This window comes from Pleurodeles waltl, chromosome 3_1, assembly GCF_031143425.1.
Source record: "Pleurodeles waltl isolate 20211129_DDA chromosome 3_1, aPleWal1.hap1.20221129, whole genome shotgun sequence".
Lineage (NCBI taxonomy): Eukaryota > Metazoa > Chordata > Amphibia > Caudata > Salamandridae > Pleurodeles > Pleurodeles waltl.
In genome coordinates, this window is record NC_090440.1 from 1,297,749,993 (window position 1) to 1,297,772,651 (window position 22,659).

The window sequence follows — 22,659 nt, forward strand, 5'->3', positions numbered from 1 at the left end:
AAAGGAATGTGAGGGAGGAATGTTGGGGAGTGCGAGGAGACGGTTGGAGAGCAGACCAGAGGCGAGGAAGTAACCGGTCTGTGTGCTGCGGCCGGGTTTTTTTTTATGTATTGGAATAAATTGAATTTACCAGTTGAGACCACGCTGCTGGAGTCCTTTATTTCACCAAAGAAGATTCTCAACAAATTTGGCGACGAGTTGCGCAGCCCCGGCTTCCACGCGTATTGATGTTTCCTCTCCGCCTTGCTGAACTTGACTGCTGCTTTAGGACCTATCGAGGAGTATGTTGCAGCAACTATTAATCGGATTTTTTTTTTCTCCGTGTTTCATTTTGTTTTGGTGGTTCCTTGGCGAGCGGAGCGGCGCGAGCAAGGCAGCGCGAGCGTCCTTTAATCTACGGACGCGCATGCTCAATGTGCGTTTCCTCGTCAACGTCACGGAAGCGGAGCACCATGACGCGAGCGTCTCCAAGGAGACGGAGACGCTAGCCAGGTCATCTAGAGAGGTTCTCCGCACGCTGCGTAACACTGTGGATTTTGGTTGGTACAGCGCATTTTGTATATAAAGTAAGACTGTGCTACAGTGTCAGTGTAGAATCTCTGACAGCTATTCTGTCAAACTTCGTTTTTTTTGGATTTATACTTGTTTAAGTTACATAATATAATTACTTATGGCTTCAAGTAATTTGAATTTACCACCACCTCAACCTTTCATACCTGGATCTAGTGATACTTCCACAAAGTGGCAAGAATGGCGGGAATATTTTTTAAATTAAATTTCTACGTGTGATGAAGAAAATGATTTTTCTGCTGATAAAAAGAAGAAAATTCTATTACATTGTCTGGGACCGCTTGGTTTGAAAACCTACAATAGAATTGAAAAGAAACATAGAGAGCATGGTGATGTTTTTTGTCATGCTTTAGAAGATTTAGATAGATACTATGCTCCTACTGTTTGCGGAGGTATTGATCGTTACAAATTTTACCATAGGAAACAGGAGAAGGAAGAAACCTTTGAGGAATATGTTTCAGCCTTAAAGAATTTGGCTTTAACATGTAGGTTTGGTGTCTTGCACGATGAACTTATAAGGGATCAGATTGTTATGCATGCAGCAAATCGGCATATACAGGATTGTTTATTGACTAAAGGAGAGTCGTCTTTACAGGAAGTCATCGATGTTGTTAAAAAAGCAGAACTGACTGGAAGATGTGCAAAAGCGGTTCTACAGGGGAGTAAAAAAAATGATGACACGTTTCCTGGATCTGACATTCTTGTAAACAATATTAGGGAGGTTAAGTATGGGTCTGACAAGTTTTCAAAGAAAGGCTACACCAGTAAAAATAAAAAGCAAACCAAGAAGGATTTTAGTAAAAAGAATGTTACATGTTTTAGATGTGGTTTGATGGGTCATTATGCCAATGATAAAAACTGTCCTGCCAGGAACCAGAAGTGTTCTGGTTGTGGCATCAGTGGTCATTTTGTTTAAAGTTTGCAGGAGGAAAAAAGATTCGGCGATAAAACTTTTAGAGAGTGCAACGGACTCAGCTTCTTCCTCTGACAGTGACGACAGGAATATGTGGGTACTCAATGTAAAGGATCATGAATCTTCGACACTAGATTTTCCGCGGAAAAAAACGAAATGCGACATTTCTATTGGGAATATCACTATCACTGCTGACTCTGGTTCGCCTTATACTATTGTAAATGAACTGGTTTGGTTAAAAAAAATTGAACATGTTATTGGTGGGGTTCTAGACAGTCCTGATATCTCTCCTAGAAGTTTTACTGGAGAGCCAATCCAGTTGATAGGGTACAAGAAATTGTTATTTTCTTTCAAAGACCATAAGGCAGAATGCAAATTGTATGTTTCTAAGACTGGACCTTCGGTTTTAGGCTGGTGGGATCAGGGAGCGCTTGGAATAGTCCTAGATCCAAACAGCTTGGAACCAGTGTCCGTTATACAGGGTGGTGAGATGAGTGATGCAACTATTAGGGATTTGTTTCCACAAGTATTTTCGGGGACTATAGGCATGTTAAAAAAATTCCAACACAAAATCATACTTAAGGATAACGCTGTACCGGTAATACACAAGGCCAGGAATATTCCCATAAGTATTAGAGACGAAGTGTCTGGAGAATTAGACAAATTATTGCAAGCTGGTATTATTGAGCAGGTGGAATCATCCGATTGGATTTCGCCATTGGTTGTAGCGAGACGTTCCAATGGCAAGTTAAGATTGTGTGTGGATCTTAGGGACCTCAATAAAAATATTTTGGTAGATCAATTTCCATTACCTAAGATCAGCGAAGTGTTAGCACTTACTAAAGGTAAAGAATGGTTTACCACAATCGACTTGACTTCAGCGTATCACCAAATTTCTTTGCATCCTGAAAGCCGTAGATTGACCGCGTTTATTACACCATTTGGGTGTTATCAATTTATTAGGGTGTCATTTGGGTTGGCATCTGCGGCTGCTATGTTTCAAAGGCTGATGTATAAATTATTTTGTAAGGTGCGTGATGTATTTTTTTTTCAAGATGACATATTAATTATGGGAGATACGAGAGATAATCACAATGCCAAAGTTAGAAAAGTTCTCCAGGTGTTGGAAGATAATGGACTTACTGCAGAATATAGCAAATGCAAAATTGCTAGGCGAAGTGTCACATATTTGGGACATAAAGTTAGTGGTAATGGCATCCAACCTAAAGCTAGTTTAATACAGGCCATTCAAAAATCACCTGCACCTACAAACAAGGATGAAGTTAGGGCGTTTTTAGGCTTGGCAGAGTATTATGCCAAGTTTGTCCATAATTTTTCGCAAAAAACTTTTCCCATTAGGCAATTGCTTAAGAATAGGTGTGTATTCAAGTGGTCTGTGGAGTGTGAAAGGGCTTTTGAAATAATTAAAAGAGACATTATTCAGGCACCTGCTCTACAAGGATTTGACCCAAACTTGCAAAGCATTGTTACTACGGATGCTAGTAGTAAGGGGTTGGGAGCTGTACTCTCACAAATGAATGAGAATAATGAGGAATGTGTAATTGCATTTGCTTCCCGTTCGGTAACTGATGCTGAAGCAAAATATTCGGTCATAGAGAGGGAAGCTCTTGCATGTGTGTGGGGCTTGGAACATTTCAGGGCATTTGTTTGGGGTACTAATGTCATTTTGCGGAGTGACCATAAACCACTCACCAAGGTCTTAACGACTAAAGGTTTATTCAAGGCTTCACCACGAATAGCTCGGTTATCTATAAGATTACTAGATTATAAGTATGAGGTATGTTATGGGCCGGGGGTCAAGAATAAAATTGCTGATTTCCTAAGTAGGATGCCCCTTGTTAATACGAATGATAGTGTGGCGGGTTTGGAAGATTGTTGGGTAGCCGATATTGTACAAGATGTTCAGGGTATTACTGATGATGAATGGGATAAGGCTGTGGAGGAAGATCTAGTTTTAAACAATGTTCAAACCATGTTGTGCGAAGGATGGCCTCATAAAAAAAAATTGGATGAGAATTTCAGACGATTTTGGGAGGTGAAGGATGAATTGTCTGTTGAGGGGAACAAGTTAATGCGTAATGGGAAATTAATACCTCCTGAAGTACTTAGAAATAAGGTTTTAGAATTGTGTCATGACGGCCATCTAGGTATATCCAAAACAAAAAGTAAAATTAAACAATTGTATTGGTGGCCAGGAATAGATGTGGCTGTGGAAAGAATGGTAAGAGAATGTTTTTTATGCAATGATTCAGAGAAGACTTTATTAACATTTAGACCACCGCTAGTTCCTATTAGGTGTCCTGACATGCCTTGGGAAAAAATTGGTTTAGATATTGCTGGTCCTATACATGCAGATGGTGAGTGCAAATATATAGTGGTGATGTATGATCATTTTTCTAAATGGCCTGAAATCAGTATCATGACCAAGGTTGATTCTGGTTCCATTGTGAATTTTTTGGATATGGTTTTCCTAAGAGAAGGTTTCCCCAAAGCTGTAGTTACGGACAATGGACCGCAATTCATTTCTGATAAGTTTAAGAATTTTTTATCGAGGTGTGGCATTAAACACATTACTACGTCCAATTATCACCCGGCTGGTAAAGGTGCTGTTGAGCGCTTTAACAGAGTGTTGAAGAACAGCCTACAGCTGGCAGTAAATGCAAAACTAAGTTGGGAAAAAGAAGTTTGGAGAACTGTTTGGTCATACAGGACCACACCTTGTAATTCTACGGGGCACTGTCCTTTCGAGATTATGAGGGGAAGAATTCCGTTATGGAAGGATAACATTGGTTGGATGAAGGATGGTAGGAAGAGTGGTTGGACTGTGGAAGGTGTTAGGAACAACATTAAAATGGCGCAGACGCGTTCAAAAGGAAACTATGATATAAAACACAAGTGCAAAATGGTGAATATACAAATAGGTGATTTGGTTAGGGTGAAAGTTCCAGGTTTCAAAAAATATGGAGCGGGTAAATACTATCCACCTTTGAAAGTTTTGAAAATTTTGTGTAATGCAGTGCTACTTGAAGATGGAAAAGTCTGGCATTTAAGCAGGGTTTCCCCATATAAAGGAGAGGGGAAGAAGAGTATGATTGGAACTAAATGGTTTGTGGATGATGAGGTTAGTAATGACATGTCCTCACAATGTGAATTTGGAGTTCCAGTTCGACATGCCAATGAGACGCAGGTGGTTGGAGGCAACGGAGTTCCTATGCAAAGTGATGAGGTAACAGAAAAAAGAAAAAGGAATGTTCAAGAAGAAGGTATGACAAGCTTAGAGAGTAGGTTTAGTAGGTGTGGCAGGGAAATCACAAGACCGCGAAAGTTAAGAGAATATGTATGCAACTAAGTCCAAATTCATTGTAAAATTAAATAGTTAAGATAGGATTTTGTAGTCATTAGACATTGTGGGGTATTGTTGGAATAAGTAATGATGCTGTTTATACTTGATATATATGGAAAACAAATATATATATTTTTAGTGTAAGGGGAAAGATGTGTTGTATTGTTAATGTTGTTGTCGGGCTCGCGCTAGTTAGCGCGAGCCAGGAGAACAAAGGAATGTGAGGGCGGAATGTTGGGGAGTGCGAGGAGACGGTTGGAGAGCAGACCGGAGGCGAGGAAGTAACCGGTCTGTGTGCTGCGGCCGGGGTTTTTTTTATGTATTGGAATAAATTGAATTTACCAGTTGAGACCACGCTGCTGGAGTCCTTTATTTCACCTAAGAAGATTCTCAACACACGTCTTCTGTATGACATTAAGTTGTATGAATTTTGAGAAAGCTGCACTGGTGACATGCCTAGCCTTCGAGTGTACTGTAGTACAGACTACAGCATCCCCCATCCCTGTAGTTTCCCCAGAGTCCTCAGGAACAGCAATAAAATTGTTTGGGATCTTGTGAGTCTTCTTTTGAATAAGATGCACCACTGGGGCATTTCTGCTTGTGGCACAATCCAGAGCAACCATGTGGTTTTGCTAAATTGGTTGTGCAAAAGAAAACTGAATAAGAATAGCACAGTACTTGAGTTATGAAAAACTGCTTCCCTCTGTTTGAATGGAGGTCGCCCTTCTAACTACTATTCATAACAAGACAATTTCACTGTTCATGGTCAGAAGGTTGAAGGATACAAGTCAAACTGTTTTCTGGACTGCAACAAAAACAGGGGTGAAGTCGACAGCAACAACCAGATTCTTCATTTTACCAAGCTGCATGTAAGATGTTCATTTGCGGTAAGAAACTGTCAATGCACTTAATGCAAATGGTAACATTCAATGTATATGTTGAGCATTGCAAAACAGCTGAAGGATGCGCTTTTTGTTTCTTGGTGTGTAGAAAAATAACATATTTTTTCGGTTGATGCTGGAGCTGCACATAGAATTACAATAGGTCTCTAAGTCAGTTGGGTGGCACATTTCAGAATTTCTCCCTCAAAAAAAGTTGTCAAGTTTGTACTAGAAAGGGAATCAGGAAAGAGACCAGGCACTTTTGATTCTTGCGTCCTTCAAATCCAGCTCTGTGCTACGTTCAATTGTTTTAATCCACACCACAAGAAGGAGACATTTTGGGATCACTGTTCTTGATTTTTATGGTTTTTATTTTTTCCCCTTATCCCGACCCCGTGCTTCTTGAAAAGAACCGTTTGAAGTGGGTGACACAAGTTAATTATGCATGTATGTTGGTCTTACATGTGTGTTTGTAATGTGTGCAGCTGTCATGACCTATCTAGGTTATATTGGACAAGCAACATGGCAGAGCAGTGGACTGGATGGTGTGAACGACTGGGTGACTGACACTGCGGTTTGTGGAAGTGTCATTGTGTTGTAAGAGATGACGTACTGTTTATTGAGTGGTGAGGTGAATTTGTTGCAAGTGATAGTGGTAGGTCACTGAACTGGCAATGGGGGTGTTGAGTTACCTGCACTGCGTGTGATAGGAACATGTTGAGTGGCATGTTGCGTTTTCTCCATACCTGCTCAAGTGGATCTGTGGATATTGTCAGTGTGTCATGCGGGTGACGGGTAGCAAAAGGGATGTGTGAATGTACTGTAATATAGCTGATACAGTGACATTGTATTAATAGTATTAATGTTCAGATGGCTGAGATCCATGTTCCAGACCTACCTTTCTGATGGAATGGCTGCGTGTAGTTGTTAGTCTGCATATTTCGGAATGAGTGCAACGGGTGTGCCTCCATAATGCTGGAGTGTCTCTGGCTCGGATGCGTATTGTGCAAATCCTCATCATGTACTTTTTGGCTTTCTACCAAACTTGTTGAGGAGTTTCTAACAGTGCAGATTTTTTCTAGTATTGGTGTGTTGCAGGGGTACGTAGGCATCATCTCAATTGTCAGTCTATTGCACTTGCAACTTGCCTGACTGGAAATGGCAATAATGTGTGGGGCCCCTTTGGCAGCCAACAGTAAATTAAATATGGTTTCAAAAAGTGGACATTTTGAATTGTTGGTATGATTATAAATTTGGGAATTCGGTGACACTGAGGAAAGACTACTATTACAGGCTACATCTGCCATTTGAAGACTCAACAGAAACCCATATCTATATCATTCTTATTGTGAGAACTTGGGTTGTTGGTTGACTGGGTTGTGTGTTATGGTCAAGCAACAGCTAGAATCCTTTGCAAGGTGAACCACAGTCACTAAATTAACCTGTGCTTACTCCTGGGTAGCTTGGCACAAAAGCAGTCAGGCTTACCTTAGAGGCTATGTCTAAAGTATGTATCCAGCACAGAAACAGAAATAGAATGAAAACACAACACAAGAAACATCCCAAACGAATTTACAAAAATAGAGTACATTTTATAAATGACAAAAATCAAATCAGTAGAAGAAGAGTTATGATTTTTTTAAATTTAAGATTACAAATAGTGCCTCAAAGATCAAAACGCCAACCACAGACATCCAGTCGTGTGAGACCGGGTCAAAGTCGAACGTTAAGGCCGACCGCAATGGAGCGTGGTTCAGATACGAGAAGTGGATTGGTCCTGGTGAGCGCTTTGCTTGGAACTTAAAAGAAATTCTGAAGATGAGTGCCTGAGAAAGTAAAGTGCAGCGGGCAAGGCTGCAGGAGGTGTCTAAGAAGGGAGAGTCGCTGTTGGATGGCCTTTTTTATGGATGCCACTGTGAAGATTTCTACTTCAAACTTAGTCGCTGAAATAGAAGTAAAAAAACTCCAGCAGGAGGAGGCAGAAGGCTGTAGCCAAAGAAAGTTCCAGAAGGCCAGCTACCTCTTTGGCGTAGGACCGCTGAAACATATTTGCTGCTGCAGAGAAGGAAAAACCGCAGAGTCAATCCGACCAGCGACACAACTTAGGCGGATAGGCGAGCAGGTTGATCTCGGTCTCCTGCTGGTTCCCAGAGCCCTTTTTGGTCAAATTTTGTCTGACCTCAGTTTTAGAAAATGGCCAACAGGGCACATTTAGCAGCACAGCCAAGTGTTGGGATCTGGTGGGACACCTCTTAGGGGTCCAGCATTCACTCACCCTGGGGCCAGGTGCAAGATGGTTGAAGCTTGTTATGTCTTTGTGGCTCTGAACAGGAGGCCAGCAAACTAGCCCTTCAAGTCACTTCTGGTAGTCCTGGGTGCAGGTGCAGATGCAGGGCTGGCCTCCGAGGGCTCAAGGCAGGCTCCAGGTAAGGTTCTCTAAAGTGCATGGAATTTCCTGACTTCCCTGTCCTGGTTACAAGATGGCTGCAGTGACAAGACAGGGTTGTTAAGCCCCTTCTATGAAGGCAGAGCATCGGCTTTTCAGGTATAAGTGGGGCTGTGCTCAGCTCTGTCCCCCCCTCTGACCCAGTGAGGCACACCTAGTCCCTCTACTGTGTGACTATCTGGGAGGAATTCACAAAGTATGTCAGCTACACCAAGACAGGCAGCAAAGCACAAAGGGCTGAGGGCAGAGAAATGCCAGTTTTCTAAAAGCAAGCACTTTAGCACTGGTTAGTAGTGGTAAAGGGCACAGTGTCATAAGGCCAACAAAAGTGTATTCATCAAGAAGTGGAGGATAAAAAACAAACTGTTTGAGGGGGACTCTAAAAAGAGGCCCTGGTCCAACAATTATCAATAGCTGCAATGATTCTTTCATCCTTGCTTTCAATATGGTCCCTGAACCCATCTTGCCCTGAATCTTTGTGAATGTCAATTTTGTTCCCAAAATAAATGCAAACTAAAATAATCTTCTGTGCTCTAACCAGCTACTGGCAAGTTATGCCCTCAATACACAAGACTAATATTGTCCCCGTGTAGAAACAAGCTTGAGACTAACTTGCAGAACAATTTGCTTTCTAATACAAAAGTATTCATCTTTAATCCAAATGTTGGTGTTTAATAATGTACTCATATCCTTGCTGTGTTTGAGAGTGAAATTTACACTGTAGTAATCCAAGTTGCTCAGTATAACTTCTCAACCTTGCAATGTTTACATCAGACAGCAAGCTTGATAATTTATATATGAAGCAAAACCATATAAACTGGAGATTGTAGCAATGTTCAAAATCTGAATAAATTATGTGTTCTCTCTAGTTTCATCATCTTATTGCAGGTGGGTCAACATGATTTAATTTCCCAAGTTGATCACTGTAAGTCCACTTGGTACTTAAGATGCTTCCTCAGATCATTGTCTTTGAGGTAAATACATCTTTCAGGAGTAATTTGAAAATAAACTTAAAGAGAACTAGCCTCTACATAACCTGATCAATATTGTTTCTAAGGACAAAATAAAGGCCTCCCTTCGAGACATACCTTTTCACTGTTAGATCAGGATAATTTTCTAACCTAGGTTTGTAAGGTATGAAACTTGATTTATTTATTATTGGCATCCAGTGGAAGCATTTGCGCTCACCTGGCCTCTTTAATAGACTTAGGCGGTCATTCTGACCCTGGCGGTCAAAGACCGCCAGGGCGGAGGACCGCGGGAGCACCGCCGACAGACCGGCGGTGCTCCAATGGGGATTCCGACCGTGGCGGTAAAGCCGCGGTGGGACCGGCAACACTGGCGGTCTCCCGCCAGTGTACCGCCGCCCCATTGAATCCTCCAAGGCGGCGCAGCTTGCTGCGCCGCCGAGGGGATTCCGACCCCCCCTACCGCCATCCAGATCCCGGCGGTCCAACCGCCGGGAACCGGATGGCGGTAGGGAGGGGGTCGCGGGGCCCCTGGGGGCCCCTGCAGTGCCCATGCCACTGGCATGGGCATTGCAGGGGCCCCCGTAAGAGGGCCCCTACAAGTATTTCACTGTCTGCTTTGCAGACAGTGAAATACGCGACGGGTGCCACTGCACCCGTCGCACAGCTTCCACTCCGCCGGCTCGATTCCGAGCCGGCTTCATCGTGGAAGCATCTTTCCCGCTGGGCTGGCGGGCGGCCTGAAGGCGGCCGCCCGCCAGCCCAGCGGGAAAGTCAGAATTACCGCGGCGGTCTTTTGACCGCGCAGCGGTATTCTGGCGGCCCCCGACAGGCCGGCGGCGACCGCCGCCGGTCAAAGTCGGAATGAGGGCCTTAGTGTCAAAAGGTCACACATAACAGGCAGGCAAACACTGTTCTCATCTTTTCTGAAACGTCCATCTTTCTGCCATGAACAGAGAATGATTTGTTTCCATCTTATCATTCATCTTCTGGGATGCTTAGTGAGCTAAGGTCCTCTTATAGGTGCTCAGGCACCATTTCTTGACCGTTGTACAGACTGTTCTATTTGCTGAGGCATGTCATCAGCTCATCCAAACTGAAAACATCTGAGGACTTCCTCCTTGGGGGAAGGTGGCCTGGTGTAGACCTGGCAGCAACTGCCATATATCATGGTGCCAAGAGTTGAGGTGTAGCTGAACCGGAGGCATAAATGGCACCAAGGGTGGATCTGTCAGTAATAATCTGACTGGAGGCCTCCACAGATGTATCGGGCATTAAGGTACGCAAGTGGGAAATCTGTAGTGATGGTGCACTGGGATCAGCTGCTGAACTAGCTCCTCAGTGTGGACAAGGAGTGAGAACGGGGGGGCTCAATGTTGTCCTGGCAACTTCTGAGGAGAGTGGCGAGGCTAGGATGAGGCCCACTTGAATTTCCTATGTTTCTTTTTGGAATTTGGTTTACATAAAGACTTAGACTATGACGATGACCTCTTGACGAAATGTGTCCTCTACTTTGAGAGAGCGCAGATTTTACTCAACTTCCTGTGGTGTTCAGCGACATACAGCTTGACTCTTCACTCCTGAATCGACCACCGCTGCATCAGAGCACACTCCTGCCATGACTTGGGAGTCATAGCCTGAACCCAAACAAAGAGACACACCTCATGGGGATTCATCAAAGACACCGGCTAGCAATAGTTCCTGCAAGGTTTAAACCATGCCGTTTCAGGAACGGACATGTTCCCTTGCACACTTGAGAGAAGTCATGAGAAAAAAACTCATCAACTGATGAAATTTAGGAGCTAGCTCTGGATTTGGGTCCGAAGGAGCATAAAGAAAGGAACTGCTTTCTGCGCCCCTGGGTGGGGTCTATATGCCGCTCCAGTTGTCACTTCTGGAGGACCGCGGAGTTGATGCAAAGCTGCACTACACCCCTACCCCCAACCCTGCCTGCTAGGGTTATGATGAAAAATCTTCACAATCCTACATAGCTCTAGGGGATATTCTAAAGATGAGGAATACATGAATAGAAGAATCCATCAGAAATGTATTGTTAATCCTCGACCAACTGCTGGATTAAAATCCACAGCAGTTACTAAGTATTTAGGTGGAGAAAACACCAAAATGTATACCTCTGTTGTGATCAATTAAACTGCAGCAGAATGTGACACTCCACGAAAATCAGTAACTATGACCTGGTCTGTTAAAAAGGGCCTCAGATTAAAACAAGGGGCTCTCTTGCTCATGTTATGTCTGCTGAGGAATACAAAACACTAGTTATGATATGACCTCGCTCTGAACTATGTACAAGGAGATGGTAAGGTATTTGCAAGTCACTGCATTCTTAAACATTCTATGAGAGTCTACATCAATGGAGATCAAAGGCAGTGAATTAACAGGTAACATGTTTAACTTTCAAATCTTGAACATGTGATTGTCCAATGTACTGTGACATTGTAATCATTCTGTGTCTTAAATCCCTGCTTCTTCCATCTAATCATGGCAGCCAACACAATCATTATACATGTGGTAAGCAAGTGGAAATAGGAGTAGGAGTATGAACTATCTAGGTGGTAAGTTTCAGCCATGCCAACCTCAGAAGGGCAAAATAAGCAATTGGTATGGTCTAGCAACACAAGATGAAGGCTTCAACCGAGGTCTTTAAGAGAAAACAGAGCGTATTAGGGATTGTGTAGAGTCCCCCAAACCTACTACATGAAAGTCCAAAATTCATAATTCTAGACCTGGAGATACCCTTACAGCCTACACAACCCACTTGTCAGAGCTAGACAAACTAGACAAAAGAGAATACATTGTAGTGCATAGATTCAGAAGAAAACGGAATTAGCTAGCCATTGAACATGCACACAGCATAACATTATGCCTAAGCAACACATATCCCTGAACTCTCTGGAATACAAATTCCCAAATTAAGAGGTCAGAATAGAATAAAATTGATGTTTATCAAAGTTGTCATCTCCTGGACATGGACTTTTGCTCAAGAAGAAAGGATTGTAAACGAATAAAGGGAATGAGGAAGTAATTGTTGTTTCATCCATTTTTGTTGCTCAGTTATATCAGTTTAAGACACTACCTTTATTGTACATTCTTGTGTTCTAAAGTATTCTTCAGCTCAATAATAAGCATTTTAAAGGCCAGGCTGAACATTGTTTTTTTTTTTTTAAGACAACTCAACTACAAAGTGCAAACAGCATTATGTAGAACATACCTGTAATAATCCAGGGATAATATCAGGAAGGAGCTGATGCAAGGAGTCTTTGGAAATCCTCTCAATTACTTTTGTTTGCATTTTAATAGCAGCAAGATTTATTGGGTAGTCAGCTGTCTGGACAATGGGGCAAAGCACTTTAATGCACTGTTCCGGATGTATGGAGGTGGCTAAAGTGGATGCAGCTTCTTCAGCAGATCGAAGAACCTAGTACAGCAAAAAGGAAAACATTTTGTAATTAGGTTCTTCAATATATAACCAAAATTGTAACCTGCTTTCAACTTGGTTCAGATTTACGGGACGTTCAAACATAGTACTGAATGCAGAATACTGACTATCACTATGTTGTCTAAGTATACACAGATATGTTAAGTGTAGATTTGCCATTCTTAACTCCACATCTTGATACATACATATATATGTTCAAAATGTGTTTGTTACAGCACTCAATTAGTTGGACAGGCCCATTCACCCTCTGTTGTCTGCCTCCTGCTCATCCTCCATTGTCAACTTGCTCACCCATCCGATACAGACCACCCATTGTCAGCTTGCTAACCCATTTCCTCCCGGCCGCCCACTGCTATATGTGTGCTTCACCAGCCTCTCCCACCAGCCCTGGAGCCACTGCATCCGCTGCACCGATGCAAGCTACATTCCCGGGCGCAAGCATGTGGCAACACAGCAACAGGCACTGCTCCAGGAAGAGTAGTGCCATGCCTAAAAAGACACTTGCAAGGGAGGAGACCCCTGAGTCAGGGAGCTGTTTGACCTTTCAAGTGGTGTTACGCGATCAGACAAGTATTATTAGCAGTACGCTAATAAAGATCCACAACATAGATGGGGGACAGGCATAAGTGCTTCATTTTGCTGCAGGACATACTGGCTGAGAGTACTGTAAACTCATTGAACTGCATATCTGATCACCATATCCCTCAATTACTATTTTTCCTATCGGAGTAATTATGAACTGGAGGATGTTCACCAGTTAGGGCGACACTGAAGGCTTTCTTTTTCATCCTTGTAATTGTAAAGATTCTACTGGTGTCACTCCCCCAACCCCATTTTTGTTTTTTTGCAGTTTTGGTGTTCGTTTTGCCCATAATACCTCTATGTTAAGATGAGATCGTATATTGAAAAAGCATCACTGCTGAAGGAGATCAGCTTTTGAGGGCCACACAAGGGTATGAACAGACTCACCAAGACCCTAGACACCCCTTCAGGGTGTCTTGAACAAAATCCAGAAATTATGTCTTGAACAAAATCCAGAAATTATGACTAAAGACTGTCTCAGGAAAATTTGGGTCTGTAAAAAAGCAATAAGCCAGGCCCACCCTCCTGCTCTTGCATCAGCGTTTGATGTGGCGGCCCAAAGTGTTTTGGCCTTGTGTTCGATTTGCCATGCTCATGGTGTGCAGGCCTACTGTTCTTGCTGGACCCATAAACATGCTAATCCTGGGTGCTAGGCCATTCTTGTTTGTGCCTCGTTTGCTCTATGGGGTCAACTGTTAATCTGGTGAGGCATACTACAACTGTTTGTGCAGTCTACTGGCCATCTGACTTAGCGAACACCTCTAACAGGATTGACTCTGGGTCATTTTTGGCCCGTCTAGGTTTGACTGCACTTTCCACCAGCGCCTGGTTTGCACCTTTTGTGGGCTGCTGGGTACCAGGATGTAGAGTTTGCCCCCACTCCCTTCCCCCAACCTTCTTTAGTGGTCCGAATTCTGACGTTGCCTTGGTGTCCCCATTAGTTGTTACTTTTTATTGTGTTGTTTTGCAGTGATGGTGGTGCACTGATGCAATTTCCATCTAGTGATTGTTGGACACGTTTGTTGTGCTACAGTAGGTTTTATTGTTTTGCACCCTTCCTGGCATCTGGTCCCGGAGGCCTGTCACAGCATGTTATCCACACCTTCTTGAGGTGGATTTGATGGTACTTTTTCTGCCAGGGCCCGTTGCACTGTGTAAGTTCCTTGCTAGTCCCCCTGTCATTGTCCATTATTTTCTTCAAATAGGCTTGATTGCTTTAGCGAGGGTGGTATTCTGCTGGTATTTGTTTTGGTGTTCTAAGTGTGTGTAAGATCCTGAATGCCAGCCAATGCTCTGGTACCCACATTATTTCTGCTCTTGGCACTTGTACTTAGATGGATGCTGATGTTGCTGTCAAGTGTAACAGGCCTGTAAGTTTACCCTGAGCATATTCTTTCTCTGCTGGAGTTTCTGTGTGTCTACCCTGTCATTTGCACGTGGTTTGTCTTCAGTGCTTCTCAGACCCGCCTTGCTGAGGTACTGCTTTGATGTTGAATAATGAGGTTAGAAATGTACAGTTCAAAGTATCAATAAGAGGAAAAAGTGTTACTTTGGTAGCTATCTATTTAGTGCATCATCTATTTTACCAACAGATTCCTCGCCGATCTCACCCAGCCTTCACCCTCTCTGAGGTGCATCGTTTTGTGGTTTCTTAATTATGTTTCATTTTCTGTGCTGCATAGTTGCTGCTTCGTTCCAATCTACTCCTTTAAGTGTGTGGAAAAAAGATGGGAACAGATGTCAAAAAGCTATGTAGTGCCTAATATGACTCTTTGAAATCACAACGCCAGAGGAGGCAGGGTGAAGAGGGAGCCACTAGGTCACCTGTAGGCCTACTTCAAGTTTCGGGACACCCACGTGTGCCTCTGAGGATTCATGACATAACAAATCTGCAGGTTGAGCATCATCCAGAAAGTCTGTTACAGGAGGTAAGAAACTGTTTTGTTTGTACATGTGAATGTCAAGGGGAGTTTGTTAATTCTTCACCATGTATGGGTCTTTGCTGTCTGCAGTCATGTGGTTGGTGGGGTTACCTTTGATGCTTCTAGGATTTTTAGACTGCCATATCGGTAAAGGCCATCAGACCCATATGTCAATTTTACAGACCTCAGGTAGTCTTTGACTTTACTTTTGGCATCAATCCTGTCCACTACTACGTCTTCTTAATTCCCTTTGAGAGCTTAACTTTTTGTGAGTTTTTTTTTTCAACCCTTGATTTTATTGTGGACAAGTTAGTATCATCCTATCTATTTCTGTGCATCCAGAATTTGCATGAGCCTGTATTTAGCAATCTCCCATTGAGAATGTCTATCCGTAATGGGTAAGGACCCTACAAACGCAAATATGAGTTTTGAGACCACTGGCATCACTACTGCAGAAACAAATACCAGGTATACCCATGGGCCATAGCCTTCTTATTTGGTCCAAGCTACCTGTATTCGTAAATCTTTTGAGGGGAGTAAGATGGAATCACTTGCGTTTGTTGCTTCTTTACACTCAGTTTCAGATTTGGACTGAACATGGGATTTAAGAGCTTTAGAATGTGATCTGTTTGGCTGTGGGAAGTAAGGAGGAACTGGCACTTATGTTTTAACTGCAACTTACTGAGAACAATCACTGCATAGAGGTTTCAGTCATGAGTTAAAGTTAACACTTTTTATATTTTATTTTGCAGGAGGATCCAATTGAAGGGTGTTATGCATGGGTTTCCTCCTCTGTGATGAGGAGTGTTTGAAAAGCTTTAGACACGTTTATCATGTATTTGGTCTAGTGTGGTGCTGTCCTTTTGATAATAAAAACAATTTGTTTTTTTGAGAGGGTGCTTTATGCAATATTCATTATAATGTACGTCCTTTAAATATCAGGTATTACATGGTGTAAAAGTTCTTAATTTACTGACCTGGGGTGGATAGAAGACTGGCCTTGCATTACCCCAGTTCAACTTTGTGACATGGTATATAGATCACATCCAGTACCCGTAGAAACTGTCTTTTGCCAAGGGTGTCCTTTTTTGGACTCCATGTGTTGTAGATTTCAAGTTAGTTTGAAGGCAAGTTTGGTGGTATTGATCTTGATCTCTGATCCATATCACCTGGAAATGTCTTGAGTATTTTTAGAGTTTATTTGGTGTGAATGTGGATCACTACCATTTAGTGGGTCTTGTGAGATGTCTGAGCTTGGGGCTGTTGCGTCTGTGAATCACTGATGATTGCTGACGGTGGTGTTGCCATTTGCCTCTTCTAATAGTGAAATTATTGTCATAGTCTTGTGGAAAGATATTTGAAATTGATCAACCTCTGAGACTTTATTTTTTTAAATAATTGTTGAGGTTCTAGCTAGTGCTTTCTTGTGTAATGGATGCTTCTGAAATGCGGTGACATGGAGGGCTAATCGTGAGCTATTTGATAAGTATACATTCTTTCACCTTTCAGTTATACGCATGACCACTCTTGTCATGTAGATTGAACAAGGTTAGTTCAAGTGTTCATTAACTTTGGTGACGGCGTGGTCTATACTGCTGGCAGCCTATAGACATTATCACTCACAGGAGCTGAAACGGCCGTTTTAAATCCTTAAACAGTTAACAACAGCATCGATGCTTTTACTTGTGGACTCACAACAGACGTTACGTAAAGGGCATGTTTCTCACATACTGGGAGCAGAGTGATCACAAAGGCTCAGAGACACTGCCAGCCTGTGGAGTTTTTCAATTGCTTGACCGCGCCCTTCGCGCTTTATCAGTGGTAAAACAAGCAAACAAATAGACAAAGTGAGCTGAACTTACCTCTCTCTAGCTTATCAGCCAACGCGTCAGGCTGTCATACTTCTGTCTAAAGCCAATTACGAACATCATACCCTTTGCATTCAGACACTTAGAAATGTGCAAATATCTACTGACCCTGTCAAAACATACAGCTAATTTGTTCGTGATACAACTCTGCGCTGAATTTATTCTCCTCTGCAGTTTAATGTTCTTAACGTTTTTTGTTCGCTATTTATTTGAAGGGGTCCATTGTCGCTGTTTGTCTACTAATAACCTTTCTTTCCACGATCTTATTGGTACACAAAATAGGTAATAAACTATGTGCGAGGTTTTCAGTACAACATGTCCTGTTAGTCCACGTACTCGAAACTTGGTTTCCTAGTAATTCATAAAGCCAGATTTACGGTGATTTACTTCTTACTGTTGCCAAGAGGCAGAACAGTAATTGGCCGCTGTCCAAATGTGTGTGCCAGCCTTATCACAGCCATCAGCCCAAAGCTGCTGGCACCAGGGCTGAGCCACCTCCGTTAACCCTTTCTTGCCGATGCCAGGATCTCCCCCCAGAAGAGGCGCACTACAAGCACGCGCTGGGGTGTATTTGGTCTTTAACATCCTTCCAGCACACTGCTTTTGCTTAGTGTGAATGGACTGCAGCATCGATTTATATAGCGCTTACTCGCCCTGAAAAAGCGCTGAGCCATTTGCGCAGGGGGAGCACAATATTCTGGTGTGCTAGGAGATAGTTTTCAGTCTTAGCTGTAACGGTGGCAGTTAGTTGTATGGTATGCAGCATCATTAGAGTCGGTATACTGATTCGTTGCATGCAATTTCTTGTCTCCGCAAAAGCTAGCTGGTAAAGTTGCAGATGTTTAGTTATACATTCACTGCCTTCCTAATCATGCCTCTGCATTTAAAGAGAATAGAGGGGATGTGTATAATGTTATTCTTTGGTTGCCCTAATGCACTGAGTTACTGGATGAAAGTAACGTTGTTAGATTATTGTGTCGTAGGTATTTTGGGTCTGCGTCCAGTGAGGAGGGCTCAGTAGGAGAAGCGGTGTAGGAGTGAAGGAGACATTGGGCCTGATTACAACTTTGGAGGAGGTGTTAATCCGTCCCAAAAGTGAGGGTAAAGTGACGGACATACCACCAGCCGTATTACGAGTCCATTATATCCTATGGATTACATTTGAGACGGATTAACACCTCCTCCAAAGTTGTAATCAGGCCCATGGACTGAGGTGGATATAGTTAGTAGGGGTATGAAATATGCCTCTCAAGGAAGTCATGGGCTCAATAGGCTTGGGCCTGTGTACTCCACTATTCCAGGCTTGACAGCCTTTCTGCCCCCCTCCCCTAATATTTGGGGAGTCAGAAATTCGAGTACCCCCACCCCAGAACGGCACACAAGTCATTTTACCCATCTGTGGGGGTACATTGGGGAAGTTTACCTCCAAACTGATGGCAGAAAGCCCCCTAGACGATCAATGAAAAAATGACCCCAAAATAAGAAAGGGGTGCTTGGCCACCCATCCACAAGTTGGGCTATGCCCCACATGACAAAATGGGGTATAAGATAGCAACTCTTTGAAAATGGTGTCTCTGAGAACTGTGAAACTCAACTACTAATTGGAAAACACAAAAGGACTTTGTAGGCGTCAACTTTGGCAGATTCTTGTTAGTTTCAACCTCTGTATGGTACTGCTAAACACAAGGCTGGACCCTGCCGTTAAGCACCAATATGAGGAAATGGGGTGTTGAGACCTCACCATCTAATACAATATCAACCCCCTATGGCCAGTCAGGTTTCATCTGTCAACCCGTAGCTTAACCGTAGGTAGCTGTTGCTTTGAGCAGTCTGGCTTTAACAAAGGAACAGGTGTAAAACTTTTAAAACAGCAACAGAGCAACTGAAGAAAGAAACACAACTTTCAAGAAATCCGACACCAATTTATAAAAACACATAGAAACTTTTTCAAGAAAACTTTGGTCAAAGTAGGATGCAGTTACTTATAAGTTACTTTTGGTGACCAACTCCAGCAGGGAGCCAGTCAAAGGGACAAGCAAGGTCCAGAGAATCAGTTACCTTGATGAGAAAAGCAGGCTTCAATCCAGTGCCAGTGTTAGTGGTTCTTTGCCATTGACTTCTGAGGAGTGGCTCTGATGTAAGGAATACAGGATGCTAAAGATGCTGTGAGGTGGGTGGGGGTCTTCTTGGGACCACTCCTCAGTCCACAAACTTAGTGGGGCAACTTTGGCCACAGGGCTTAACGTCCTTCAAAGTACTCTATGGTCCAGTAAAAGTACAGTTGCTACTGGACTACTGGTCAATGGGCACCACAACCTCAGAGATTTCCTTCTTGGACGATAACTCTCCTGCCACCAAGCTGTACACTGACATCTCTCCCAGGTCAAGCAGACCCAAGTGCAACTTTTGAGTGTCGAGTCACAGTCTCCTGGGCTGCACTACCACAAGGAGCCAGACTGGGAAGTCTACCAACTGACTCTTGGGAGTCTCTGCTTCTGGCTGGGCACAAGGGGACAAATTCACCATGGGCAGAACACAGCATGCATAGCCCTTTACTTCGCTTGCCTGAAGAACAGCGGGTGCTATCTCACCTTGACCTGTTCATGTCGCAGCAAGGCAGTCTTTATTTGGTCCACTTCTCCAATATAGCCCAGACTGGAGTTCTGGATGCCAGGAGTGCCCCTTTATGCCCTGAAAGTGCCCTCTGGGAGGTCACAGTCATACTAAGTATCCCTCCAACCTGATGACCATTTCCTGTAAAGTGTGGCATGTTACTAGCTCAAAATACTCTATTCCTCACACTCCCAAGATGTCAGGACCATTCTCGGGGTGTGGAACTAGGGAGACAATCCTAGAGGCATGGCTACCTGGAGGCTACACGCCGATGGGAAAACCAGTTTATCCAGTGTTACAACTTTTCTGTCCCTGATGCCAACCTGTCTACGCAGAAAAAGAACAGCGCATCTCGAGTGTGGTTACAATGTGCTCTTGAAATGCAACTTCCCCTTTGAAGCTCACATTTTTGGGCTAACACACTGTATGGCTTCCTTCCAGCAGGAGGTAAAACCTCCTCCAGTGGCAAGCCTCAATTGTTACCTTTCCTGGGAGTTATTGACATATCTCCCCAGGTGGGCAGAAGGTTGTGTCGTGGACAGCGTCAGCAAATGGCCACTGGATAACTGGAGCAACATTCTAAAAGCTGCGCATGGCAACACGTTACATTATTTTTTTATTTAGCGATCATGTCTGGCTTAACGTAAGGAGTTGCTCAATCACCAGAAGCACCAACTTTGGTACTCCGATTCAGAAATTAGCACAGGTGAGCCGCCTGCGTGTGACTCTGTACTTTCCAATCGGGCAACACGCCTCCTTACAGTAAAAACAACAAAGGCAGGTTTTTCCTGTCAGAGCATGCTAAACACATGTTCTACTTGTTAATATGCTACACCCTGCCTTAGGACTTGATAGGCCTGTTGTAGTGGTGACATACTAAAGGGAGTTTTGGCTTTGCTCTTGTTTAAGATGGCAAAGCTGAGTTACCAGTTTTAAACTGCTCTAATGGCCTGCTTTGGAAGGCTGGGAGTCATGTTTTATCTTGTTCCACCCAGGGTGGCTCAAGTGCTGCAGTCCCTGAGGGGACACCGACTAACAAGGCCTGCATCCTCCTGATACCATATACTAGGGGATTAGAAGAAAGTTAGCTTATGTCAATCAGGTATAGGCCAATTGAACATACACGTCTCAGGGTCAGAGCACTGGCACTAAGACTGCTTATCAAGCCACATGGCACTCTGAGTCGAAAAATCAGCAGCATCAGTCCAAAATTTCAGGGGTGACCATACAAAAAGAGACATTTCGTTACATTCCTGACCCCCATTTTGGAAAAGAATAAACAGCCTTTTTGTTCATCTGTGGGATAAATTAAGGGAGTTTACCTCAAATCTGCCCCATCGAGAGCCTAAAACCCACTGGACACCAGTGATTTTTTTTGTTTTAGAAAAAACGTATGCAGTGCGGGCAGACCACCCTGGTGCTGGGCATATCGTCCCGCCCTAAAGCCCCAACAGTACTTCTGTCCACCTGTTGCACAGAGCATTCCAAATCCAATGGTAAACAAGAGGAAATATGGATTCTTTTAGAATAGTTTTGACATATGGACCTTCAGAGTAGGAGTAAATCCAAATTTGAAAACTAGACACCGTTAAGGTGTACATCGTGATATGCCTCATGTGGATCCTATGACTGTTTCTTACTCACAGTGCCCAGAAAACTTTAAACTTTGCCTAGTATCATGCATTTTCCTCACATTTCGGTGAGGGAAAGTTCTGGAATGATCAGGTATCTATAAATTTTCCATCACCCAGCGTTTCTCCACTTGTTGCAATAAAATCACTACCCCATCTGTCTGGCTGGGTTAAGAGTGGGTGATTCCATGCCCAAAATCCACAAATACTCACACTGCAAAAACCATAAGGTCTGTTTTGAGTGGGATAATTTGATCTGCCCATGTTGCATTTTTGGTCCTTATCTGTGGCAGGTATTTGGCTCACCCAAACAAGTAGGGTAATGTTTTTATCAGCAGACTTGTCGGAATGGTGGGTAGCATGAAATTTGTGGATCCCTGCAGATTCCAGAACTTTCCCTCAAGGAAATGTAAGGAAAATGACTGTTTTTAGTTTAACGTTTGCAAGGGCTTCTGGGTAAAAATATCATGTAAGTCTTGGTAAAAAGTAAAAAAAAAAGCTTTATGAGAGCTATGCTAGTGACCCTACTCTAGACTCCCAAGGTGTCTAGTTTGAGAAATGTCTGGGTTCGGTAGGTTTAACAGGATGGCCGCCATGCCTGGACCCAAATACTGCAGCCACCTCTATTGCAAAAAGAGGGTCCATTCTGAGAGGAAACATTTTATTTGTCTGTGTTGCATTTTGGGTCCTTTCTTGTCCCAGCTGCTAGGTCCACTCACACAAGTGGGTTGGTTCCATTATTATCAGGAAGAGAAGTGTGGGAACAAAGAATAATAGAATATTTGTTATTACCAATTGGATTTCTCTGTATTTGTGGCTTCCAAATGTAAGCTAGTGGGCAAGAGAGAAGACATTTAGCACAATGCCCGCTGAATCACAGTACACACAAATTCAGAGGTTCATAAATAACCGCCATTATTAAACTCTGTATCCTGTGTGCATTATAGAAATACATAGATATCCTTTATACTCATTTTCAATGTTTTTATTTTACTGTATGAATATCCCGAACACAAGGAAAAGTCACTGTAAGGTACAGCTCATTTGTTGGCTCTGGATACTGCATGTTTTTGGAGAACCTACAAACCCTATAAATCCTTGTGACCAGAAGGATCTCCCAGACATAACAGAACATTGTTTTTATAAAATGGCCATCATGACAAGAAGTTACAGAAGAAAATGCTATCACTGTTTTCTCCTGCTCATATTTGTTAATTTCAACAGTTAGTTTCTTTTGGAAAAACCTTGAGAGATCTGCACAAATGACCGCGTGCTAAATTCAGAATTTGTCTACTTCAGAGAAACGTATAGCTTTCCAGAATCTACCATGGGTTTCACACCAATTTCCATCACAAAATGCAAGTAGGTTAAAACCACAAAAATTAGGAAAAATGAACTACCTGTTAGAAAAATTCCAGAGTGTGTTAAAAAAAAAAAATAATAA

General features: G+C 43.0%; 1 protein-coding gene across 5 annotated transcripts in view; it reads right to left on the reverse strand.

Annotated features, from left to right (window-relative positions):
- CLASP1 (cytoplasmic linker associated protein 1) overlaps positions 1–22,659 on the reverse strand; it is a 1,131,138-nt gene that overhangs the window by 30,915 nt on the left and 1,077,564 nt on the right. For all 5 annotated transcript variants that reach the window (XM_069224628.1, XM_069224627.1, XM_069224630.1 and 2 more), the window contains one exon: positions 12,372–12,578. In XM_069224628.1, the coding sequence (XP_069080729.1) occupies positions 12,372–12,578 (207 nt within the window). The remainder of the gene's footprint in view (positions 1–12,371; positions 12,579–22,659) is intronic.